This window comes from Branchiostoma lanceolatum, chromosome 15 (assembly GCF_035083965.1).
Source record: "Branchiostoma lanceolatum isolate klBraLanc5 chromosome 15, klBraLanc5.hap2, whole genome shotgun sequence".
Taxonomy (NCBI): Eukaryota; Metazoa; Chordata; class Leptocardii; order Amphioxiformes; family Branchiostomatidae; genus Branchiostoma; species Branchiostoma lanceolatum.
Window position 1 is genome coordinate 15,981,518 of NC_089736.1, and position 27,300 is coordinate 16,008,817.

The following is a 27,300-nucleotide window of genomic DNA, read 5'->3' on the forward strand; positions in this document are numbered from 1 at the left end:
TGTGAGTTGTTACACAACTCACCATCACTGTGCTGTCTTTGTCCTTTTATTCATTAATATGACATGGTCATTGTAATGACAATGCAATAATTCTAATACAGAAATTTTCAGACTGCCATGTTCAAGTCAAGTCAACGCCTTTATTTTTCTTCTAAATGCTCGTGTACTCGCACTTGCTTTTACTCTAGCTGACACACATAACCGAGCGCGAGCTAGGTGTGACAACTTTACTACAGTAATGGCACAAGCTTCAGAACTGTCAGGGATGCTGGGGTCGGGCGCCACGTGGCTGGTTCGTGGGGAAGACTCCTGGGTGCTGGGGTCGGGCGCCATGTGCCTGGTTCGTGGGGAAGACTCCTGGGTGCTGGGGTCGGGCGCCATGTGCCTGGTTCGTGGGGAAGACTCCTGGGTGCTGGGGTCGGGCGCCACGTGCCTGGTTCGTGGGGAAGACTCCTGGGTGCTGGGGTCGGGCGCCACGTGCCTGGTTCGTGGGGAAGACTCCAGGGTGCTGGGGTCGGGCGCCACGTGCCTGGTTCGTGGGGAAGACTCCTGGGTGCTGGGGTCGGGCGCCATGTGCCTGGTTCGTGGGGAAGACTCCTGGGTGCTGGGGTCGGGCGCCATGTGCCTGGTTCGTGGGGAAGACTCCTGGGTGCTGGGGTCGGGCGCCATGTGCCTGGTCCGTGGGGAAGACTCCTGGGTGCTGGGGTCGGGCGCCATGTACCTGGTTCGTGGGGAAGACTCCTGGGTGCTGGGGTCGGGCGCCATGTGCCTGGTCCGTGGGGAAGACTCCTGGGTGCTGGGGTCGGGCGCCACGTGCCTGGTCCGTGGGGAAGACTCCTGGGTGCTGGGGTCGGGCGCCACGTGCCTGGTCCGTGGGGAAGACTCCTGGGTGCTGGGGTCGGGCGCCATGTGCCTGGTCCGTGGGGAAGACCCCTGGGTGCTGGGGTCGGGCGCCACGTGCCTGGTTCGTGGGGAAGACTCCTGGGTGCTGGGGTCGGGCGCCACGTGCCTGGTTCGTGGGGAAGACTCCTGGTAGCTGGGGTCGGGCACCACGTGCCTGGTCCGTGGGGAAGACTCCTGGGTGCTGGGGTCGGGCGCCATGTGCCTGGTCCGTGGGGAAGACTCCTGGGTGCTGGGGTCGGGCGCCATGTGCCTGGTCCGTGGAGAAGACTCCTGGGTGCTGGGGTCGGGCGCCACGTGCCTGGTCCGTGGGGAAGACTCCTGGTAGCTGGGGTCGGGCGCCACGTGCCTGGTCCGTGGGGAAGACTCCTGGGTGCTGGGGTCGGGCGCCATGTGCCTGGTCCGTGGGGAAGACTCCTGGGTGCTGGGGTCGGGCGCCATGTGCCTGGTCCGTGGGGAAGACTCCTGGGTGCTGGGGTCGGGCGCCATGTGCCTGGTCCGTGGAGAAGACTCCTGGGTGCTGGGGTCGGGCGCCACGTGCCTGGTCCGTGGGGAAGACTCCTGGTAGCTGGGGTCGGGCGCCACGTGCCTGGTCCGTGGGGAAGACTCCTGGGTGCTGGGGTCGGGCGCCATGTGCCTGGTCCGTGGGGAAGACTCCTGGGTGCTGGGGTCGGGCGCCATGTGCCTGGCTCGAGGGAAGCTGCCTTGGTAGGTCAGGGTGGTGACGCTGTTCCGATTCATAAGAAAAAAAAAACAATTCGGTGAAACAATTGTGCAATTTTGTTGCTGACAGGGCACTGTCAACCGGAGAGGCTACTTATGCTTCGGTCCCATTTCCAATCCTGGGCCCTACCGGGCTGTTTGCAAAAAGGAAAAAAAATTCACACAAAAAAATACAAAATATATGGGAGGAATTGTTTACGTTTTGTGTCTTTTGTTGTCTTTTATATAATATTTTTCGTTCCCACAAGCTGCCCGGCCAGGTCCCGGATTGGGCCGTAGAATAAAAGGGGATTACTATGAGGCCTACTTGTCTTCGTGCTAGCGAGAGTGCCGACCATGAAGCGTGAATTATGTCATAAAGCGATGGTGTTTAAGCAGATACGAAAGCATACACATGTACTATAAAAGCTGTCCTTGTGATTATGTATCTAATGTGTCTAAGTGCAAGGCAACCTGAAACCTACCCCGGCCACGGTCCTTGTTTGGGTTGTTGTTGTTGTTGTTATTATTCTTGTTGTTGTGACGCTGAACTTGAAGTGCCAGGACTGCCTCTATTGTACATAAATAACCGTACGTTAATCAGAAAGTAAAGGAAAATCCTAGTTTGACAAAGCAATTTCTAAAGTCGGTCAAACTCACTTCTATGTATATACAATTCTTCTAGATTGTATCCAAGTTTGAATTTAATCAATGAAGTACAACGTTACACCGTATATCAAGCAGCCATTTTGCTAGACATTACATCCTGACATTTCATCCAAATGGTGCGGTTAAAAACAATTACCGTTCTTCGTATTACTTGTAGCAAATGAGGAGATAGTAGGAAAGCTTTTCAGGTGTGTATTTGAGTCCTATAATGGAATACACCTGGAATACACCTACAATGGTATAGATTTCGCTTTAACTTATTCGTGATGCCATTTAAGTCCCAATTTATACATAATCTGAACTTCATCATGTACATCTCTGTATAAGCTATCTGCATACTAATATCATGGAAATCCGCCTTTCCCTAGTTCAGTTATTCTCCTGAATTGGAAGATTTTGACGAAAATGCCCCTGCAGTTCCAGAGCACGCCAAAACCAATGTCCTTGCCAAAACCTACATCACTTCTTCCTTTCCCCACAAGCTATCTGCCACCAACAAATTAATACCATAGCATATTAATACCATATATATATATATATATACCATATACAAGGTATATATATATATATATATATATATATATATATACCATATATATATACCTTGCAGTACTAAGGTCACATACCAATACCTACCCACATACCAAATATCATCGTAATGATCTATCGAAAGGTTCTTGAGTTATACATAAATCCGGAAACACAAACAAACAAACAAATACACACACGGACAGATATACAGCCACACCCAAAACTCTATCCCCATTTTCAAAGGAGAAATTAGGAGAAGAATATCACCACAACTTCCGCTACTGTCTGGCCCCCCTGCTGTTCTGTGACGTCGTCGGAGTTCGGAGGGACGGTCTCTCCCCCCTGCTGTTCCGTGACGTCGTCGGGGTTCGGAGGGACGGTCTCTCCCCCCTGCTGTTCCGTGACGTCGTCGGGGTTCGGAGGGACGGTCTCTCCCCCCTGCTGTTCCGTGACGTCGTCGGGGTTCGGAGGGACGGTCTCTCCCCCCTGCTGTTCCGTGACGTCGTCGGGGTTCGGAGGGACGGTCTCTCCCCCCTGCTGTTCCGTGACGTCGTCGGGGTTCGGAGGGACGGTCTGATCCGCAAGGGCCATGTCTTGATCATCGCGCAGAGTTCGTGTCTCTAGAATTCTGTTCCTAGTGTGTTCCAGTTAAAAAGCAACTTGGTTTATATTGGTCTAGAAACAGAATGCAGACGCATGACAACCTCAGGGGTCATGTTTGTTTAAAAATCGGATAATAGACGATAACATTAAAGGCATTTTATGAGACTTGAAATGTGAATAAGAAACTCCAATTTCTAGTCTTCTCTACACATAGAAATTTTCAATAACACTATACCATTGCATATCGACATGAAAGGGCCAAAGAGACGATGTTGTGTAGTGAGAACTGATAGAAAATCCAAGCCCTAAAGCCTCCGTCACAAATCAAGAAATTAGCTCGGCCGACTTGTCGGCGAGCTCCAAATGGCGGGCGAAGTACGACCGACGTCCTGTCGATTCTACGGGCTTCGGGCGAATTTTCGGAGCTCGGCCGACGTTCGCGTGTCACTGGAAGCTGCGCTTAGATTCAGCGAGGCCTCGGCGACGATTTTTGAACTCGCACAGCTCGTCAACAGTTTGCCCGTAGCTCGCCCGAGCAACGCCCAGCGCTCGGCCAATATTCGGGCGGGCATCCGAGGATTTTAGACCCGATTTTTGGTCGGTCGGAGGTCGCCCGAACTCTTCGGCCTCGTGCGAGCCTCGCACGGGCCTTGAACAATAATCGGACGACCGTCGTCAGTGTTCCGGCCGACTCATGAAAAGTAAGGCGTGCTTCGGGCGAGCGTTGTGCAGGTGTTGATGGGAGCTTGGACGGGCCTCGGCCGAACTCCTTCTTGTTTATAGATAAAAGGAAACGACAGTTTGGTTTATAACATAAGATGATAAATGATACTGCAATATTAACTAATACTAATTTCAACTTGTCGAAGAATGCTGCCAAACTTTTCTAATGAAAGACAATTCAATGCAAAGTTAAATTTTCATTAAAGAAAATTATAAATAAAATGTTGACACCGAAGACAATGCTTCTTGTTTCCATTTTGGTATTGGTTTGGATGTTTCAATTTGTATATTAATGAAGTGGGGCTTGACTTTTGAGCTTTGACTTCACTTCCTGAGTTTTTTCTCCACAAAATGACTAGTTGAAAGTCCACTGAGTCATTATAGATCTATGTTTGTCTGCCGAGGCACGCCCAGGCGTCGGCAGGGCGTCGATAGGCTTGTCAACGGTCGGTCGAAGCTCGGACGGCGTTCGCCCGAGCTTCGGTCGATTTCTACTTGGTGAAAATTTTTGGATCGGGGTTAAACGACTGATCTGTTGACTTTGTGGCTCCTGCACTTGTATTTTGATTGGTCTATAACAAAATTCCTCTTTATGTGATTATTTTCAGTGTGCCCACCTACTTCACTTGTGCCCTACAGATTTGCCACAACTCAGAAAGTAAAGTTGGTCCAAATTTGAGACTGTTACCAGGCCATTTGATTCTGACTTCGTCCGTGTCCAAGAGATGGTACCGTCTTATGTGGGATTTATGATTATTAGCGTTCGACGGACGTCGTCCGAGCTCTGTTCAATTTGTGACGGGGCAGGTTTTCAGTGAAAAATACGGTCGACGCTCGGGCGAATTTGAAATTCGGCGAGCTTCCGGCGATCTACAAAATCGGCCGATGCTCGCATGAATTGTGACGCCGGCTTTATAGACTGATCCTGACTGTCCATCAGAATTACCGGTTCGACCAATGAGAGAGTGAATGCATGTCTGTCAAATATTTTCATCTTTATGTTTTAATTTTGCATTTCTACGTTTTGACGGAGGTGGGCGGGGCGATGGTATCGGTCTATTTACACTAGGCGCGTAAAACTAAAAGGTCACCATGCAGCTTATTTTTGTGCCGATTTTTTACACTCTTTATAAGAAATCCGCACGCTAATGTGGTTAACAGTGGCATTAAATGTCAATGTCATAAAACGCTCTGGGTGTCTTTAACATGCAGGGGATTTTGGTTGCACTCGACCAACTGCAAGTTCGTCAAATATGCCCGTGTATCCTTTTTACATCTACATGAAGGTATACAAACTCCACAGAAATACGTTGCATACCAGGAAGTATTATATTATCAACAAAAAACATACCGGTTTCTCTGGAACTCATCTAAGTACAGCCGACAATCGGCAATGCCATCAAGAATGGCCACCACAGTTCTGGGAACAGCGTCTGCAAGCGTGATACACCAATGTAGACATTTGACAAATGACGAAGTGTGATTGTCAACGCCAGTTTCATCGGATATAAAAAAAAAATGAACTCTGAAAAATGCGGACAAGACCTGGTCCACAAATAGCATACAAATGCAAAAGTCACTGGAGGTGATAGAATATCGTGTTTACAACGACTGTTCACGTCTTAATCAAAGGATTTAGTTCGATACATGGGACAGCATAACAATCAAGTGATTTTTAAGTTGATGAAATTTTAATCTATGCGTACCTTCGAACCAGCGGGAAATGCCCATCCGAGCGTGTCCCCTTGGAGTCAGGATCAGCATCACGGGGCTTCTGAGGGATCCACTGTACTGAGCAACTGAGGTGAAAATAAGAAATGCCGATATTTTGATTTCTACCAAACTATTCGCTAAGTTTACTAATTACATATTTTAGAATCACGACCAAAGTCTGAATGCCAGTGGCGTGGTGTAGGCAAAATTTGGCCGCACCGATCGTGCCGACTAACCACTGCTTGATTCTTTAGCTCTTCCAACTTATTCCTGAGCAAGTTCAGGGCATGTAGGAGAACTGTCGGAAAGTCCAATTTGGCAAGGTGTAAACAGTCTGAGGAAATAAGAAGTGTCCACCAAAATATCGACCAGTTTTCCGAATGTCGACATCGTTGGATCGTAACATCGATCTGCTGTATTTTTACTTACCTTCATCCGCATCTTGAGTGCCTTCTTCATACGGCCAGAAGTTTGTGATGTTGGCGGCCGTGGCATCTATATTCCTGCAGTACAGTACGTGCCCATTTGTTGTCATACAGGACATTTAAAAGTGCCTAAAACTATATACTAATTAAAATTCTCAGAGATTGCACAATGAGTCCTCTCGACAAATGGAAGGGTATATGGAATATACCAATATCTGCTTCCCAAACATGTCACACATCGAAACTGTGTTAGTTATTTAGTTAAAATCCTCCCACACTATAAGGTGTATAGGGCGGTGCCCATCTCCGTTTCGTAGCCGTGGGCAACACTGAGTGCAATTACTGCAGCAGGGGGCTAGTCCACTGGCAGTGGAGTGTGTTTAACTTCCATACTGTTTCAGAAGTATGTACCATTTTTATAAAGTCTTTGGTATGACTCAATGCGCCTCTTGTTCAGGTACCCAGGCACGAACTCGGGCCTTCTGGTCAAGATAATTTGAACCAGATGTGGTAGTGACAGAAGAGCAGACCACTACACCACAGGGACACCTGTGTAATATTGATACAAAGATAGCAAAATACAATTTCGACTAAAACACAATTATCTAGCGGTATCCCTTGAAAACCCTGTCAAGTTTACCTGAGCATATCTCGTATTAACTCAATCGTTCTCTCGTTGACCAGCATGACGAGAAGAAGCCTTACATCCATGCATGACTGGGCGCGCATCTGTCAGAATAAACAGTGGATAAATCTCCAAATCTTATGCGGTGAAAATTCATGATTGTATAATACGTCTGTGGACTGCAATCATGGTAAATACAATACCGCGCCTGATTCCCTATAATGCTGGCGCTCCTTTTGTCCGCAAACATATCGAGAGCCGATTGAAAACGACAATGCCAATGCACTGTAATTAGGCACTGTCAAAATTCCTCAATGCACATTTATGATTTTTCACTGACTAAACGGACCATTGAGACAATTGTATATTATAAATACTTTTTGTTAGAAACTTTTCATAAAATCTCACCTACCTCACTAAAAGGTAAAGGCCAAACGTGTGGCACACCTTCCGATGGGCCAACGATTAGCCGCATGAGTGTCTGCAGACGCGCTGCCCTGGCAACCCGGCCACCGATTCCCTCTGAGTATAAAATAACAGAGTACTTCAGTTCAGCGGAGGACAAAAACCTTAACGATATTCTAGCACCAAGTGTATTTGCCTCGAGTTGTACATCCTGACGTTATTTGAGCCTGCCCCCTAGCGACTTTCGATTATTATTATGTGACATTTTGCATTGTATGTTTTGAACATTATTATGACATGATAAATATGGTAGATGTCTTTTTGGCTACTAAAAATTAATGAAGGGCTTGGCCCCAAGTGAATTCCTTTAAACACGTGTCTGTTCTATTCGGGAACTTTGTAACGATATGACTTAAAGAATCTTTCGCGATCTGTTGGTATCCATAAGCATTTAACGGCAGTTTTTTCTAGAAGATAGATATCGATTTCAGAAATTAGCGAAACGTTCGGTGAAGCAAGTGTAAAATGGAAATGAAAAAAAAAAAACTGACCTGGCACATCAAATCCTCGATCCGTAGTGTCCTCCGCAATTTGTCCGCCTTAAAAAAAGATTTATAATATCGCGCATTCAATAAATGATTGGGAAGCTTGCCTCATGATAATATTGGACGCCTATCTGTGTCTGCTGCTGTTTAAAGGCAACCAAAGCAATGTTATGGCCCGATTATGGGATTTTAAAAGTCATCTTATCTAGTTTATAGCTATACATGATTAGTTCAAGCAACACTATCACAATGTATAGCGACGTCCATGATGCAAAAATATGACTTCGTTGTAATATGATTACTCACTGAAAATCGTCGCCAGATTTGTGTTAGGCTTACGAACCTAAGGGGATCATCGTTTGGTATGGCATGGCCATGGTCTTAATATTCATGAGTTTTTTTATCGCCCCAAAGGCTTACATTTTATAAATCGTGTTTTACATGGGCGTAAAAAAAGCTATAGGAAATGCACAAATGTCATTCATTCTCTGTTGAGCACATTTAATGTTGATGACATGTACTGTAGATCATGTGAACAAATTGCCAACTACCAGTTGGCATACAATTCCTTTTTATGGCAATTGCAAATAAATTGCTGTCGAACTTTACCTGTTAATTTCGTCCGTTACAAACGAGCTTTCATCAGTTTGACGCTTGAGACCAGTCGGGCTGGCTGAAAGGAAATTTCCCACCGATATAGACGCACGTTCATGCAGTCGTTCATTTTTTGGGCCACGGACTCTTTTAGGTACCCACTCGGAGCAATACAGGAATGAGACCTTATCAGACAAATGTGCTGGACATTTTTAGTAAAGGTCACTACAATAATATTGCAGCATTCGTTTTATTTCCATTTTTCGGTCCCTGATATTGCTTTGGTTGCCTTTACTTTCTTGAGTATATCAAAATCCAAATTCGAATTCGTCGGAATTGCTTAATCACCTATATAAGATATGCTGTACAGCTGTCAACTTACGTCAATGTTAGAAAGAAATGTATGATAAACGTTCAGGGGGCAGATATTAACAACTCACACCGAACTGAATTGTGTTTTTTCTACCTGTTGGTATAAAGGCCTCTGCAACAGTGGGTCCTTCACCTCTACAGCTCTTTTTTTCAACGAACCAAGGAGGAGTAGCTCCTTTCTGCGTTATCATTGCATACGACTCTCCGTTCCCTGTTATGGAATGTAAACATTCATTCAATAAGTGTCAACCACTACAGGAACCCGACAGGGTCATACATGTCAATTACTTTGAATTTGTATCCAATGATGTCGCAATTCTTCAATTCGGCAAAAGCACGAAATGCAGTTGGCCTCAATCTCTCTTCTCACGACCAACCGGAAAATGGAGGTCAGCTTATTAGAGAAATCAAGTTCAGAATTGACAGCTGTCAATCATATCACACAGTGCGGGGTAGGGTTGTGAGTTAGAATCCTGACTATCAAAGACCTCTGACCAAAAACAGTCCCCTAGGAGTTGATGATCTAACAGGTATCAGGGCTGTCCACTGAGAGTAGATGGCCAAGATACCCATTATAGGTGAAAAATTGTCAGAAACAAGTAAATAAGGTCAAAATTTGGACACCACAGTACAGGTTCTTATAGTAGGTACCTGCATCCCCTTTTGTGGTAAAACAAAAGTCAATACAGGGACTCTGACATGCCTAAAAGTAATACGAGTGTGTAGAAACCATCAAAATGGGATAATTCATTGATAACTGAGTCTCCCCTTAAACTAAGGCAATGGTGTCGTAGGTTAGAACCTCTGTTGATGGTATATATGGATACAAATGAGACACAGTACCTGGGGGAGTAGCTGTAGCTCCGTACTGTCCCAGGTCGACTTGGGTGTCGCCTGTGTCGTGGACAACTATAACTATGATCCGTCCCTGCAGCAGAATAGGAGCAACTATAAGAGAGATACTATTCTAGTATACGAGGGTGAGTCATTAAGGTTCGCCTTTTGCTTCATAACAGGCTCATTTTTTCATCAAATGAGTTGAAATTTGGCACCAATGTAAAGGCAGATATCGTATTGGGTCTGAACCATCTCAGTTTGTTGTTCAAATTACCATGACAGACTGAGCTGATTTCAAGCTGACCACAGCATGGTTTGTCCGTCGGAAGCAAGATCAGTTCCTCTCTGAGTCACTTTCGATTACAGTTAGAAGCTAAAATTACACATGTATAGCGACGAATGTCTCTGTAGGTGACATGTCAATTTTCCTTCCTGACATCTTAACAGTCCTTGTTTTACAGCTGCTAGAATGGAGTGAGGTGTGAATTTAGAGGCGGTTGAATTCATAGCCGAAAACGTAATCTGTTGATTAAAGGTTTTGTACATTTTTCCAACAATCAAGAGGAAAAAATTGTACTCATTTATTAAGTGTCGTTCTTAAGCTATGGGATCCGGGAAAGTAGTCTACAGAAACCGTTAATCAACATAATGGGTTTCCAGGACCATGACAACCGCTCTGAATTCAACACATACCTCACTCCACTGTAGAAAAGAAAGTAGAAAAATTGACTAAATTTCAGATTTGAAAATTAGCATGTGGCTTATAAAATTATGGCTATTGATATATGTGCAGTTTCAGTCCCCTACAATGGCTAAAATTGGGTCAGATCAATGTTGAAACCTCCCTTGTACTGCTCTTTGCTTCCGACGGACAAACTTGGGTGTGGGCAGTTTGAAATCAGCTCTGTCTCGTACGATCACGGGAAATTTGTGGAATCTTTCCGGCGGCTAGACTACGGTTACCTCTTCAACGTGGTCCAAGAAAGTAGTCATTCGTCTGGCCGCGCCAGCTCCGCCGCCACCCGTGTGTGTGTCGAAAGCAGCCTTTTTCACAATGTCTCCCGTCCGCTTCTTAACGATGAAGACCTGGTGACCGCGTGAATCTGGAGATATATGGAAAATAGACAATCGTGAGTGCCTATACATGATATAATTGTTCAATTATTGGGTAGGGGTGGCCGACTTCTCTCTCTTGGAAGCCAGGGACTGAATTGCGAGGAGCGCACATTTGGCGGGGCTGAATCGCAAGGGTCTGGAGTGACTGCCATTCGGCGCGCAGGTGACGTCAATACGACGATTGCCCATGTACGACCATAGGACTGTAGGTTTTGAACCTGTCACACCGGGAAGGACCCCTACTCTTTTCGATAAGTTCGGTGGGTTCTTGGCGTGTCCGAAGAGTGGCTCTCCTCAAACACGGAACGTCTATTTAACGCCCTATCCGAGGGAAATCCCTAACCGAAGCTCGGTACTCGCTCAGGTGTAAATAACACGTTATATCAGTGGTTACGAACTTGATTGGCGAACTTGACGAACTCATGAACTGTCGGTTGTGGCCGAAACACCATACTGATTGCGCCACACGATGCCACGAATCAAGTGTTTGGCGAATTAGGATTAATCGTCGATTCAAAGTAACACGTACGTAGTTCAAACGATTTTGGAAAAAGAGAAGTATTAATCAATGTGCTATAATTGGAAAGAAAACATGCACAACAACTCCCTTGACGTATACTAACCGTCTTCATCAATCACGTGCCTCTGCCCATTGATGGCGACGTAAGTGCCGCCATCCTCTGTACCCGGATCGTCGTGTCCAGACGAGTGGGCTCTCACGGTGAAACCATTGGTGGCTGTCAAAACAACAATGTTTTTGCATTAAGTACATCTGTACATAGCACATTAAAAAGTGGCTCAAACAAAAAGTCAGCGACTGTCCTACTGCAAGTATTGGGATGTGCTCTATCAGCGCAGTCCAACCTTCACTCAACAGGTGGTCAGTTCAGACTTCACTTACTCCGACTGATTAAACGTCAGAAAACCGAACACGTCTTAGACCATAACATATCCAGAATAGCCACATCAGACCCGACAATTATCGAAATTGACCTTTATCTTCCCACAATTTACCCACATGCCAAACGTCATTTAAGTCCACCCGCATGTTCTTGAGTTCTGCAGGTCACAAATATGTTAAAGCAATAAATACAGTCACACCAACACAAGCTCACACATGCATGCACATCAAATACAACACCTTTTTTCATGAGGGAGATAAATGTAAAAATAAGCAATGCTCTATTCAATATTTAATTTCACGCTTCATGTGGCCGACCTACCGTTAGCTGTGCCCGATGAATCCCAGTCTCCCACGACAGCGCTCTGAACAATGTAGCCTTAAAGATAAAATCAGAAGAAAGAAAGATGTTTTATGTAATATCATCGTTGGAATTTTCGTTTTAATTTGCAGTGTATGCATTTTAGAATCACAAAACCATTAAGGGTCTAAGCGAACTTCCCTGTCTTTCACGTCTTACAATATATAAACATAACAATTGTGATAACAAGACATACTTCTGCTGATGGTGGGCATGTTTGTACCGACGTTCTCATTCTCTTGTCCCATCCCATCGTCGTCAGGCCAATCGAACAACGGATCCGGAGAAGTAGGTGGAGGCGAGTTGCCTGTCAGTGGGCGCGTGGTGTTCTCTTCCGTCCCTTGCAGTGCTGTGTCGTCCATTGCATTCTCCCTGCGGGCAAGTGTTGGGCGCGTGGTGTTCTCTGCCGTCCCTTGCAGTGCTGTGTCGTCCCTTGCATTCTCCCTGCGGGCCTGTGTTGGGCGCGTGGTGTTCTCTGCCGTCCCTTGCAGCGCTGTGTCGTCCCTTACATTCTCCCTGCGGGCCTGTGTTTGGCGCGTGGTGTTCTCTGGTCCGGGTGCCTGTCTCTCTGAAGAGTAGTCAAAGTTAGTTCTAGTGGCAGATCATGTTTATTTCTATACATCTAGAATACTGACAGAGATGGGCTAAAAACAAATCAAGGAAACAAACAAACAAGATAAAAGTTGGCGTACAAGCCTCCGTTTCACCACTAAGCTCTAATACCCAACTGGCTACATGTCCTTGATAATCTAATTACATGTATATGCAACTGAAACAACTTAATGATGACAGAAATGCATAAAGATTATCAAAATTCATAAAAAAGTCATACAGATTATTAGCAACAATGGGACGTACCGATAAACATATACACCCTTCCGTCATGGCGACTGTTCGCCTTCAGGACTTGAGCTGATGGAAACCCAGCTTCGCCGATACCTTGCATACCTGCCGGAGGGCGCACCCGGTAGCGGTACAGGCGCGTGTTCCTATAGGAGATAGAGTTTGGGTCATTTTTTTGATATACGTATTCCGCAACAAATGACCAAAGGCAGAAAACGACAACTGTACTTTGTGGGGCACAGACGAGCCAGAGACGTGCAGCCTTTCAAGTCGGTATGCTAATTATTTGATATGTTCTGTAACATCTGTGTTGTATTTTCCTACACATGGGTATGTTGAAATTGTTCGTGTCCTCCTATCAGACCCCAAAGGTACCAGTAGTAGAAATTGGCCAAGTCAAGTTTAAATTTCGGCCGGATATTTAATTTAGTTCAGGGCGGTCAGGAAACAAACACAACCAACAAAGTCTATATAAATTTTAATTATAACAATTATTGAAATGCACACATAAAAGGCTCGTTCTCAACGAAATGTGCAAAATAGCGATTTTTAGGTTCGATAATTTGATCAGCTCATTTCCCAAGCACTCCTACCTCATTTTTAGGTAAACATCTCCTTTTATGATCCCAAAAATATGACAGCTAGTTTATCACGGGAGGTTACCGAAAATTTTTGAGTTTTGTTTAGATGTTTACCAAAATTTTTGCGACAAAGATCTTGAACATCAGTTGATTGAATATATCAATAATAAACCAAACAATAAATCAATATAAATGGCGACCTAAAATTGGCCAGAGCGCCATGAGAGCGCCGAACTCCTGGAAAACGTGCTCAATTGGAATCTCTACGGCGACCTTTGAGCGCTCTCAGCGCGACCAAAATGTCAAATGTCAGCAACTTTTTAAGGATTTCACAGATCACTCAACGAATTCCAGAGATAAAGAACGAATTTATGTTACGTTTGGTGTGCTTTGTGGTCTTCTAAGTCATACCTTTACCTCTTGCATCATATTTGAATGATAAAATCAAGGGGAAAACAGATTTAATTTTAGTCGCTGCACGGTCGCTCAGTTTGTGTCTTAAGTAATATATGTATGTTCAACTTGTTTTTTCTGTGTTGTCTGTCATGTTAACTGTTTGCAATGAATATAGCTTATCATTCTACGTTACAATAGAAACGTAAATCACAGAATTTTGAAACACATTTTGAACCACTGACGATAAAACTTGGAGGGAATTTAATTTGAATGGAAGCAAGTACCTTTGGGTATTGGTCAATTTGTATTACCAACGAGCAAAACTATGATTTGACCACAAGATTCCCAGAAATTCAAGATACACCACTTCAAGAATGAAATTAGTTTGAACTACAGTTAAGCCCATTCAATCCTCATAGAGCGCTCGCTGCGATCCTTGAGCGCTCGCTGCGGCCCTTTGATCCCACCTTGGGCGCTCTCACGGCGCTCACCGCGCTCTCACAGCGCTCTCTCTGCGCTCACCGCGCTCGCTCCGCGCTCTCTCGGCGCTCGTTTTTTGATTGCCATCCTCGGCGCTCTCACGGCGAAGGTTTTGAGCATGTTCAAAACCATCGCCGAGGTGACGGCGCGCATGGCACTCTCGCCGCGCTGTCGGCGCTCTATTCGCGCTGTCGGCGCTCTCAATGGCGCTCTCGCCGCGCTGTCGGCGCTCTCACGGCGATCTGGCCAAAATCAGGTCGCCGTGAGAGCGCCGTGAGAGCGCCGTCCAAGTGGAATGGGGGTATTAGAAAATGGGCAGCGTTCCTACACCAGGCCTTGTTAACAACACAGAGAGCATCAAACGATGGTAACGGAGATTACATTCATAACTGTTATGTCTTTTGTTTGGGGAGGTGGTTCACAACTGATAGCAAACACTTCTTACTTGTTACTTTTAGAAGCCAAAAAAGTTTCGAGACTTCAAAAAAACGTAAGTTTGGCACCTCATATGTGGCATATCTTAATGTCAGGAGCGTCTTACTTCAAACAGTAACGGACCTTACAGAATTTGGCGACAGGCATATAAGTCCATCTTGCACTGCGTGCAAGAACAGTGACAGGAGCGATCTGATTTGATTTTTCGGAGGGCTTCGGTACTTGGATCTCTGAACCGAATCGTTACTTCTTCGGCTGCTTTTCAAATTTTGCATGTCTCATCAGGCGACGGCCGCTTTTATGACACCTATTGCTATAATTTCTTCAACCTCAAAGCCCATAAGTAATGTTGTGATGCATTTTTCGTGAAACAAAATAGGTGTTGTGGAAAAATGAAGGAAGCATCGATGGTGCCTGTAATTTGGCTCATATCAAATCGTAAAGGCTGTCGACAGCAATTTGTACCTTTAAACCTTTAAATGAGAACGAGCGATATACGTCGAAAATATCCCAGATCTTACCTCTGCTTGGAGAGTAAGTTTACGTAAGTACAGATATCAACGCTACCAAATACACAGGGTAACAATGGCTCTAAATGTCATAGAGTGTTCCAAAAGTAAAAATAGTGTCCCTGTTACACATGTACAAATAACAGTTTAAGTACTGTACTAATATCAATGCAACCAAATACGGCCATAAATCGATTAGCATTAGTCGGAAGTGCGTCAGGGATCGCGTGGCGACAGCGCCGTCCGAGTGGAATGGGGGTATAACCACAGCGGGACAACCAACATTGTGTAAAGAATTCATCTTGAACTACCACGAATTTCTCACAAAGGCACTGTCTGCCCCACTTAAGATAACAAAACCCGTCGTATTCATCCCCCCCCCCACAAAAAAAAATAATAAAACGATAAAGATAAATCATCGCTGGAGAAACGCTACAAATTTACATAGTTAAAAAATTATGAAAACTTACTGTATCGAAGCCCTCTGGAGTGCATTTCGATCAGCTGGGCGGATGTTGCCAGCTAGAAGTCCGCTCCGGATTGCGCGAAGCGTGTCTAAACTTGTGGATGCGTTGTGGATTTGCACCTCCGCCGTACACAATTCGCGGCCTGCCGGTCGGGAAGGTGCGTCCACCTGGAAGATCGTACGCAACAAAACGAAGGTTCTTACAAAGTGATTTGGGCGGCGTTGGATAGCCCCGGCGGTTTGTTGATTACGGCGAGGATGGGTTTCCACCGCAACGTCTTCAGGTGGATGTCGCACGGGGACTTCCCGATCGTCGGCATTCATCCGCCGTGCTTCCGCTAAAACGTCTTCAAACCCGTCCTCATCTCTGTCGTTGGCCATCCTGTGGAAGTATTATGACTTTAGCGATTGCTATGGAATTACATCACCTGAATCTGGCTACATTCCCGTGTTCTTTTTCTGCGTAACAAAAAGTTGAATTCGAACTTCACTTGACATTTGCGAAATTGCGAAATTTGAAATCAAAGTCTCGTAAAAGCTTCCCTCCTCAAAATTTCACCCAAACCCAGCCCAAGTCCAGTTAGCCTTATTGACTTAACCCCCGTCTCCCAACACCTCTCCTTGGCCTATCAATTTTGTGAGCGGGCCAACACTAACATAAGTAACAAGGCTGGACTCCAGGCCAACACGAATGCATACGAAAGAATCCACCAATATTTAACCACAGACAACAATCTACATACATATGTACAGAAACACGTTATCAAAATGTCGTACCTGATCATAAAATTCACTTGAGCAGCTGGCGCGTTGCAGTTCAAGATTAGTCGGCTGTCCTTGAAAAATTCAGGTTAGACACTGCCTTGCTGACCAAACGCCTGTGTGACCAGCGTGTAAGCGGCTCACATCCCTAAACGATCCCAGATGTAGGTTGCGAATGACAAGGTGTTGTTACTGTACACTGTTAATGATGATTGAAGACCTTTATTGTATGTTCGTGCCCCGAGGGGCTAGATACAGGTCGTTTAACACAAACCTAACTAACATCTACATCTATACAGTGAAATATGTGGAGTAATACAGTGAAATATGTACAGTTAATAGTTGTGTCGGCCACGGTTTTATTGAAAGCACATTGCACACACAAATCCTGTACATCCGATAGTTAAAACCTAAAGCCATACTACGACCACTAAAATTGTCATTTGTGCGTCGCCTTTTCGATCTTCTAGAGCAATGTTATCCTACTTTTCTAAACGTCGTGTTACTATGTACGGCGCGTGTCGACTTTACCAAGGAACCCCACAGACTTATTCCGCGCTAAGCCTGAAAGAGGGGGGGGGGGGGGAAAGAAAATAAAACTTTCCAACAAATTTCCCACTTTTTCCTCGTTTGTCCTACAAGCTGAGAGACACGTGTTATATGTTTGTCAGAGACTACTAGTAGTTGGCACTGCACAATTTCCTTGAGCACCACAATCCCTTAGCCAAGTCACAATTGCCGTGTGGTTGTGAAGTGCGTCGATGACGCCTGGCGCGCTACAGACTGTAGCCGAAACTATCAGTGCCACGAAATGACTAAACGATGAAGAGAATCAGTTGTTGACACGCCCCTGGAGTGCAAGTAGAGGCTCTTGATCAATCAACCGCGAAGGGCCATTCAAGCTCCCATGGATAACGGAAAGATAAACGAGACTAGTGAAATAAAACAAAAATCCTTGAAGTTCAAACAAAGTGCCGACAAGATTAAATGACTACGGGCTTAGCGGACACGTGCTAATGAGTCGATCTGTCGGGCCAGCTATCCCGTGTTGTCACTTCCACTCTGCAACTGCGACCTGAAATTTGCAATGTTTGCTAGTAAAGCGTTTTCCTCTCCCCATGTATCATCACGTACTTAATGCGTATGGCGGGCGGGCAACATATCTAGTGATTTACATGCGGTTTGCAGACCATGCACTATTGTGATCATTGTGGAATTGTTACAAAGTCTTACATTCAGTACCTGACATCCATAAATGATCCCAGATGCTCACTCCACAGTAGGTTACCAATGGCTGTAAAACTTCGTGTGAACATTTGTGTCAGTCAGGCAAATGAGTGCACGATTTCCTGTGCATGCATCTGCTTGCTCTAAAAATGTACAGCCATACTGCGTCCCCTAGAAGTGTTATGCTTCCTTTTCTGGATGTTTTACAGCGAAATTGGCAGCCTCTAAAGTCAGCAGTCTGGAAATGTGTATAGAGTTTTGTCTGATCGATTACAAGGCTTGCCGTATTGTTTAGACGATGTGTGCAAGGTGCTTGGTGGAATTTCAGGAAGGCCTCAATTTGAAACTTCCTTGAGTATACAAATCCATTTCTATGTGACCTTGTTGCGATATCTCCGAATTCATAGTCGTCTTAGATGCCCCGTAATTCTCGACAGACACTTTGCATCCAATTGTCGCCAAGTATATGCGAACATTTTATATGCGTCTTTTTTATATTCGTCTCGGATGGCTTCCATAGAAAGTGTGAGCCATGCTGCGTCCTTGGCGAGAGTTATAAGTTTTCCGATATAATCGTTTTAAGGAATCCATGCTTTCCCAAACCACTAGTGTTTACAAAGGAAACGCACACACGTATTCAACTTGAACGGCAATACTTATGCATGGGTTCCCTGATAACGACAGAATATACCAATGGATAAACTGTATTTTCAAACCGATACATTTTTCATTTTCGTTTCGCCCTAGGGTTGAGAGAGACGTGCCACACTGTTTTTCCAGCTCAGACCAGATCAGGCCAAGAGATCTGTTATCCCTCAGTAGCTCTGTTCTCTCAATTATCGTGCGGTGGTGAAGCGCGTGTCAAGAATCCCTCTCGCGTGACAGACAAAACAAACAATGGAGGGAATACATCGATATATCGTGAGGTTTTTGACACGTGCCTATAACACGGGTGGTGTCAACTTCGGCACTCTGCCGTGACACAGCAATGACTGCAAGCAAGGAGCATAGGAAACAAGCTGCTGGGGACCCAAACCTACACCACCTCTTTATTACATCACAAGCTATCTGCCACTAAAAATCCATAGCATGTCCAGGTCAAAGGATACAAAACCAGAAGTTTTGCTGCAGTACCATGAGGGGGGCAAAAACGACCTTGCATTTCGGCTTCAACACACCGGCCCACATATCAAACGTCATCGTCATCCATCAAGAGGTTCTTGAGTTACGCTGACTACTGCAGTGCAGAAACACACACACACACACACACACAAACACGCAGACAGACACACCAAAAACTATATCTCCATTTGTCATGGAGATAGTAAAAAAAGATGCTGTTGCTTTAACAGTGCCGACAACATAATGACATGACCACGAGTCGCCTTTGCCAGCTATTGTGCAATTCCTGTAATGAAGAATGCATACTGCGAATCATCAACAGTATGGCTTCTGGTTTGAAAGGTTTAGTTGGTACAAACAAGGCGTTCACATTATTAGCATCTAAATTGATATATTTGATACGTATGGCGATCGGGCAACATGTGAAGCCATAACATATCCTCTAGTCGTGTATGTTCTGCCTTAACTTCTAATTTTCACCAACCATAAGAGTTTACAAGAGAGAGAGAGAGAGACAGAGACAGAGACAATATGGCCGTCAATTAAGATTCATAAGGATAGAAGTCCTTTGAACCTATGAATGGTAAAAAAAAAACATATTTTCAAATCGACAAATTTCCCACAACATAACATGACCACGGACTTAACGGACACGTGCTAATGTCTGCTAATGTGTCGCATTTGCCTCTAAAAGAGAAACCATACCTCATTATAAACAGCTTTACTTAGATTAGCAAGGTGACCCGGAAACAATAATTTTTGCCAGTAAGGTGTTTCCCTCTTGATTATAGATTTTGAATTTACCTCTAGAGTTTCATGCATCTAATACAGTAATGTGTACGGAGGTTGGGCAATATGTGATTTGAACATAGATATCGTTTGCAAGGTGGATGCTATTCAAAAACTGTTTTAACAACTTCCCTTGTGCGATCCATAGCCGGATCTCCCGTGGTGACAGTCTAACAGTGCGGCCGGTACCATCACGTTGTAGACTGTGTGTCAATATCGAAGGCTTTCACGTCGATGATCTAATCAATACCAGGATTATACGCTTTGTCAAGGTCCCTTCTTCTACTGCCATTTGTCACGCAGTCGCACAGGATCGAGTTGTCCACATCCCATGCTGATTATGAAGTAGGTCCCAAAAAGCGTGTGCACAGTTATACCGTGCAGGCGATTCCTAACATTTACAGTCTTCAAGTCGATAATTTTTCATGTGCCTCAAATTTTCCTGCCCACTGTGGGGAAACGCCGCACGCGTCTTCAGCTGTTGACTTTCATCAGAGCGATGAAGCTCCTTCAAATCATCGTGATCATCGCAGCCGCCAGACTTTTTCTATATGTTGCAGGTAAGCCAAGTTTATTTTCATCCTTCAGACCCCCATACCACCAGATGGCGCTCTAACAAACGAAAAAAAAGATTCAGTCTTTATCTTTCTACGAAATTCGTTGAGCGCATTGGTCAATTTTAGGTCTCAGAGAGAGCGCGGCAAGGTCGCCCCCTAGTGGAATGAGGGTCTGAATAAAAACAATACAGAGATAGAATGCCGGTGTCCGGCCAAGAAGATGGCACTAAAACATACAAGCTATACCGTGACGAAAGGAAAGTGTCATTGGACAAGCAAATGAAGATATAGGAAATGTCTGAAGTAGCGCGATTTTTTGTTCAGATTTGTTTGAGCGACCGAGTCGGTTTAAAGTTGACCACCCCTTGGCGTTTACAAACAAACATCAGTACAAGGTTTTTCATTACATTCCCATAATAAAGCAAAGGGTAATACAAATTCAATTTAGGTCGCCGGTCCAGTGAGATAGGGGTTTAACGTGGACCGTGTGGCTACTCGTACTTAAAATGCTAATAGCTTCGTGAATATCGGCCAGCGGGGGAAAATTTAGAAAGGAAATGTTCACCGAGGGTTGTGAAGAACCTCCTTGTGTAGACGTTGTCCACACATTTTGTAGAGCTCCCGCAATTACTCACACATCAATCTATCAATGTTCTTTTGATGTATTCTACAGACATTTGCTAATTTCTTTCCTTTTTCCTGTGTAGGCGTTACACCAGGAGAAGTAAGCGACCTTCTGTACAATGCACAGACCGTCTGGCGGGAGGCTAGAGATGTTCTAGATTCAGCCAGCAGTATTCAAGCCATGACAGAGCAGGAACAAGAACTTCAACGAATCGTAAGCGATATTAGAGTAATGCGGGCAAGACTGCAGCGAATACCAGGCCCAGAGCAAACACCATCCTTACATGAGCTCATGATAGAAATGCGACAACTGGAGCAAAACATAGGAACAACACTTGAGGAGTGTAGACTACAAATCGACGCCGCAACCCAGCAGAGGAACTTGCCAGCCCAAGAAAACACCGGCGGTAGACCCCGATTTGTCATTGACCCAGTTTCCATGACAGAGTCATTTCACGCAGGGGTGGCCTTCAACGTTCAAGCAAGAATTCAAGGTAATCGCATGCAATATGCATATATACACATATATAGAGAACAATTATTCTCCCACACCTCTGTTGGAAAAGGGTCTCACACACAGGGAGGATTTTCTCTCCCACTCAAGTGTTACAAATGGGTCTCACAGGCACACAGGATTTTCTCTCCCACAATAGTGTTGAAAAGGGGTCTCTCTCACACAGAAAGTTTTATCACCCATATATAGATGCTCAAATTCTATTTCACCTTCAGACAAAAAATGGTTAACAATAACAGACAGATTTTTTCCGACATGCAACAAAATATCTCTTCCACATACACAGCACCAAATTGTCTCTAAAATAACACAACATAGAATTATCTCCCACATCCAGGCCGCACCAGCAAAAATTCTCTTACACATATACAGCGCAGAAATCTCTCCCACTTCCAGACCATTCAAGACAAATTCTCTCCCACATATACAACGCAAAATTCTCTCTCACTTCCGGACTCTTGAAGTGACAGAATCTCTATAGTCTCAACCAGACTAACTACGCCGTTTAAAGGGAGAATATTTGCCGGGACTTTGGCCATAGAGGATTACATTCGCAGGCCTAGGGTTGCAATATTTGACCCTCTCTCCGTAGCCGACTCCCTTCATACAGTTGACTCTATTCGGCCAATTTCTACTACTTTCCTAGCCACCCGCGGAGGCTGGTAGAGCCTATAATCTCTACGTCAGAGCGCGTTTTGTCCTGTAATTGAGAGCGAATTTTGTCTGAGAGCGGGAGAACTTTCGTGATGTGAGAGACATTTTACAAATGTACTGGAAGTCCGGTCAACAAAATTTTCCATGACCCTCTCTCCATCTCAAAGAATTTCATGACCCTTCCCCCACCTCGAAAAAAATTACACGTATCACTGTAAAGATGGTAGAAAAACGACCCCCATTTATAAGACAGCTACTACTACTAGTACATGGACATCAGGCGTCCATTTGGGATAGCTGCTGACTCAGCAGTGCTGACGCATGCTATAAAACAACAACTGGGAACCAGCGGTTGTCTGTACCAGAGGCGGCAGTAGGAAATTCAATTGTATAGGGGGCGAGATAGTTGAGAAAATTTTTAAAGCTGGAGCCTTTGAACGGATATTTGCTGCATTTCGAGGGACAAATTTTGCGGGAAGAGGAAGCTAGGTGTAATCAAAGAGACATCTCGATTTGTAAAAAGAAATACAGATTGACTTTTTGGGGGCGACGCCCTCCGACATATTTTTCGCCGCGGGAGGCGCAACATGCACCCACAGGAAAATCTAAAAATCTTGAACCATGGAACCATTGACATCTTGAACTATTTTCCGAATTTTGATGAGCAAGTTCTGCTAGTAAACAAAGTAAATTTAATGACATCTCTATATGTGACAAAAATACAGAAGAGCTTCATCTTAATTTTTGGCATTTTCCACAGGGAATTTTCAAGAGCAAATTTTGCTGATAAAATATACACAGAAGGGAGTTTTTAGGGGCGACATATATTCCCGACATATTTTTATCGTAGGAGCGTAGGCCCTGTAAGCCCGGTAATGCTTCCGTCACATTTCCAATCGGGGGCACGGGCGGGCTGTTTGCGAAAACGAATAATACAAGGTGAATAACAATAAAATACACTATATATGGCTAGGAGTAATTTTATTACGTTTTGTGTCTTTTGTTGTCTTTTATATCATATTTTTCGTTCCCGCAAACTGCCAGGGCGGGGCCCGGATTGGAATTGGGACCGAAGCATAAGCCAGGGTTAGCCCGGTACGCGCTCGCAAAACTAACATGCCTTTCCCCCCGTGAAATTTTTGAAATTCAAACTCTATTTTCAAAGCCGAATAATCCACATTGTGTAAAGTGGGTCAACCTGCAGTACATGCTAACCTAGCACGTGATTTTTGGTCGCCCTGACACACAAGGAACTGTAGCTTTAACGACTAGTCGACGTCAAAACCAAACTTCTTCCTCATCTTTGTTTACGTTTTGAAAAACTGACCTGAGAAACACACATCTCTCAGGTTGTCAAACCTTACTACAGTCCTGCGATGTTGCGTAGTCAATGAATATAGTCCGACATTTTTTTTTTGTACTTCTGCATTTACCATCTGCAACTACAGAAGTCACTGGAATCAAATAAGAATCTGGAAACAGCACTGAAAAGTCCGCCAACAGTCCCAGCACAGCAAGACTATGTGGCAATTTATACGGTTTCGTGAGCTTAGCTCCGCCCCCACTCTAAATTTCCCGCGAAAAATGGATCACTGCCTTTCTAGTGACACACCCACAGCAAAACTTCTAAAGATATCAAAGGCGCACCACTGTCCACCACTCCGCCACCATGGTAAACAAACTCCAACAGCCCAGGATGTTTGCTCGAGAACCTTGTGCAAGGGGGCACCCCACCCGGGAACTTATCAAATGAAAGTCTATCCGACGTGTATGAAACTAAATTGATAGAACTTTAATAATGATACCGCTTTGGATCCCTTTTGATTTTGTATACAGCGGGACAAGGGGATCCTGTGCTGTGGTATCAGATTTGAAAAGGGGGAGGGCGTTCTAAGACGCTGTTATATTTGGTGAGACCACACCGCGGTAATATCAGTATTTCAAGCCAGGTTTATCGTGACATAGACTAACAAAGACCCATGTATAGCCAATGAGTATATCAAACCTCCTTGGTATAGCGTTATCATGTGTAAAACAAGTAAGTCTGCGTGGCGGTTGTTGAAATAATACTAGTATACTTTCTGTAAGAGATGCCACTACGCAATGCCATTGCGTCGAACGGAGCCATGATTTTTGTTTTTGTAATTCAATGGCATTTTCCCTTGTATTTACTTACTTCCTCCTGGTTTAAAAAAACAACAACATATTATTGACTATCTTGTCAGTTACATTTTGGTTATTTAGCCATTACCTGTTTTGTTCATACTGGAACTCAATGTTCTGTAGGTCCTAAGCAAACGCTATTTCCTTCACTGTCGAAATGTGTCTGGCGGACACTTGAAACGTCTTTAAATAAAACGGTAATTCATTGATATAGATTCAATTACAATTTCATTCTTCATAATGTTTATTGCACAACAATTCAATTTTTTTCTCCTTGACCCTCCCCCACCAACGCAACACCCATTCCCCCGCTAGATATCGTATGGTCCCTTAGGTAGTAAAGCGTCGATAAAAAAAGCAAGCATTGGTAGTTAAAACTGAATTCCGGACGTATTTCATTCCACAGGAGTGTCAGAGTCGACCATGTACAGACGGAGAAGGGAGCATGGGTTAGTGCAAGGAAATCGATACAGCAACATATCTGACGCCGACTTAGACCTGGAGATGGCACGCATTTTGGAAGGAGACCCAAACTGTGGGAGGTCAATGGCAGTGGGGGCGTTGCGACGTGAAAGAATAAATGTTCAAAGAAGAAGAGTTTCTGAGTCATTGCGACGTGTAGGCGGCCCTCGGGTAGAGGCGCGGTTCCCGATACCAGTTAGAAGGCAACGTTACAGGGCAGTATGTCCAGGTAAGGCTTTTGATATGTAAGATGCTTCAAGCATCTCTGTGCTAACTTCTTTACATATCTTCTTCCGAAACCGATCATTTGCAATCAAATAATATGTCATCAACCCCCAACCATTTGTGGTAGCATGCGCTAGTCAAGCTGGTGGGAACCTCCATAGCAGGCTTTGTGATCTTTTTTGGCTTTTTGACTTATAATATGTTTTAGAACGTTTTGTGAATGACTATTTCTAGACAAGTAATGCCCAAATATAACTCTACCTTTTCAGGATGGGTCTGGCATATCGATAGCTACCATAAGTTGAACGGACACCCAAGAAGAGACAAGTACGTACACGAATGATAACTGAATTATTATGTTTCATTACCAAGAAGGTTATATTTTAGGTAGCGTTTGTATGGATGTGTGGATGTCCGGATGTGGATGAACAACCATCCCTCGAGAAGGCCTGGATGAATGTTGATATTTGAATGTGGATAAGTTTTGATGCGACATGAAAATGATTAAGTTTCAAGTTACCTCTCCTAGCGGTTTGTTACGGTACTGCAGAGGAACCTCCGGTTTTGTTACGGTACTGCAGATGAACTTCCAGTTTTGATATCTCGTGTTCTAGACATGCCATGGTCGTGGTTTTTGAGTGTCGGTAGATAGCTCTTGGGACAGAGAATAAGACACAGTTAACATTTGTTCTTATCACTTCTAGGGGATACTCTCCCGGTTATAACCAGTTGCAGCACACAGGGCATGTTTCTGTATCCCTGTTTAAACCGGGACTGGCAGCCTAATGGTTAATGCTGGAAATGTATACCCCATCTGCATAACTAATGACAAAATTTTATTAAAGTAATAGAATTTGAACATTAACACCGGAACAAGGTATACAAGGTATATTTCCCCTCTTGGATCTAGTACACCATTTTTACTTTATGATATTGCTAAGGACAACATAAATTTTACAATCTTCCTGTATTTCCTGCAGCCGGCATGCAGTACGTTGGGGCATTTCGGTGCAAGGCGCTGTGGATGGTTATTCAAAGACGTGCACGTTTCTCATGGCCGCGGGATGCAACACGGCCGACCAAATGAAGAGGTGCTTTCTCTTGGGCGTCAGGGAATATGGATTTCCCAGTAGGATAAGAACCGACGGGGGGTCGGAGAATGTTGAGATTGGTAGATTTATGGTTGAACTGAGGGGGGCCAGACATAACGCACATTTCACGGGTTCGAGTGTGCATAATGTGCCAATTGAGCGATATTGGGGAATAGTGGGGCCGCATTGCACCAATCGCTTTAAGCTGCTCTTTCAACAATTCGAAGAAGAGGGCATTTTAGATACGTTATCAGACGTAGATATTTTTGCACTACATTTTGTATATCTTCCTATAATCAACGCAGCCCTGGAGGAATGTAGACAAACAACCAATAACCGTCCCATCAGAACAGCGGGAAACATGTCCCCAAATCAAATGAGAATCACCGGGTATGAATTATACAGGAATTCGGGGTATACGTCTGTCCATGAACACTTCAATGGACCCCCTATTGACGTGGAAACTCTTATAGAAAATGAAGGCGAGGAAGACTATCTCATGCGAATATGTCGACATGGTGAATTAGAGATCCAACAGGAATGTATTGATGCACTTTTCAGGGAGGTTTTACCCTTTGAACCACAAAACGGGAATGGGAGGGATAGATTTTTGCTGGCAAAAATCATCATCCTACATTACGAGGATAACTAGTCGCCTTCATTGTTCGTAAGAGTTTGGACGCCATGTTTTGTTATTCACTTACATGTTAAACCTTTTTATCATCTTTTTAAAGTAATTTTCTGTTCTTCGTTGTATTTAGTTAAAATAGTAGGTATAGCGTGGAGAACTTTGTTCCAATACAACGCAAACGACGTAGCATGTAGCATAGATCCGTTTAAAATATTGTTCTGTGATGCTGTTGCACAATGATTGTACTTAAATGTAAACTTACGTCATCTTTTCCACGTTAGAGACCCAAAATGTCGGTAAAGTAGTTACCATATGTTGAATATTTCATGTACTGGTGAAACCGAGTTTTGTGTAAGCTCCCTTGTCACAAACATCTAGAACTGTGTGAATGTATGGTAATGGTATATGATGTTTTATAAAGATCAAATAAAATGACGATACAGAACAGCATTATCTTTCCGCTCTCCTCGTGCGTTGCTTTATGGATTTGACCTACATGCGAATATTGAACTTGACTTTACTGGTGCTGTGTTGGTAAAGAACGTAAGCTTGTATAAATGACTTTAAATAATCTTGGGATACCTTACTTTACATTAGGCAAACGTTTAGAAACTCTATTTCGCTAGGGTGCAAGACTTCTAAAGCTGCAGTTAGAAAGGTGGAAGACTTCTAAAGCTGAAGTTAGATAGTACTGCTTCGATACGTTTAGATGATGGCATAAACCTACTTAGTACCTGAACATTTAAA

General features: G+C 44.2%; 2 protein-coding genes across 2 annotated transcripts; one reads left to right on the forward strand and one right to left on the reverse strand.

Moving 5' to 3' along the window:
• Positions 1-120: 120 nt before the first annotated feature.
• Positions 121-17,938, reverse strand: LOC136420820 (uncharacterized). The gene is made up of 18 exons (XM_066407929.1): positions 16,510-17,938; positions 15,737-16,114; positions 12,881-13,011; positions 12,219-12,590; positions 11,984-12,040; positions 11,384-11,497; positions 10,608-10,747; positions 9,651-9,735; positions 8,902-9,018; positions 7,848-7,895; positions 7,304-7,413; positions 6,907-6,995; positions 6,271-6,344; positions 5,835-5,927; positions 5,480-5,561; positions 3,070-3,436; positions 2,088-2,174; positions 121-1,627 (listed from the first exon to the last, which is right to left on the reverse strand). Exons 1-18 carry the CDS (start codon positions 16,515-16,517, stop codon positions 260-262), a joined length of 3,720 nt encoding a protein of 1,239 aa, XP_066264026.1. The 5' UTR covers positions 16,518-17,938; the 3' UTR covers positions 121-259.
• Positions 17,939-19,450: 1,512 nt separating this feature from the next.
• On the forward strand, positions 19,451-27,006 carry LOC136420821 (uncharacterized). The gene is made up of 5 exons (XM_066407930.1): positions 19,451-20,192; positions 20,897-21,307; positions 24,551-24,835; positions 25,101-25,158; positions 25,812-27,006. The coding sequence occupies exons 1-5, from the start codon at positions 20,132-20,134 to the stop codon at positions 26,572-26,574; spliced, it is 1,578 nt and encodes a 525-aa protein (XP_066264027.1). The 5' UTR covers positions 19,451-20,131; the 3' UTR covers positions 26,575-27,006.
• The last annotated feature ends 294 nt before the right edge of the window (positions 27,007-27,300 follow it).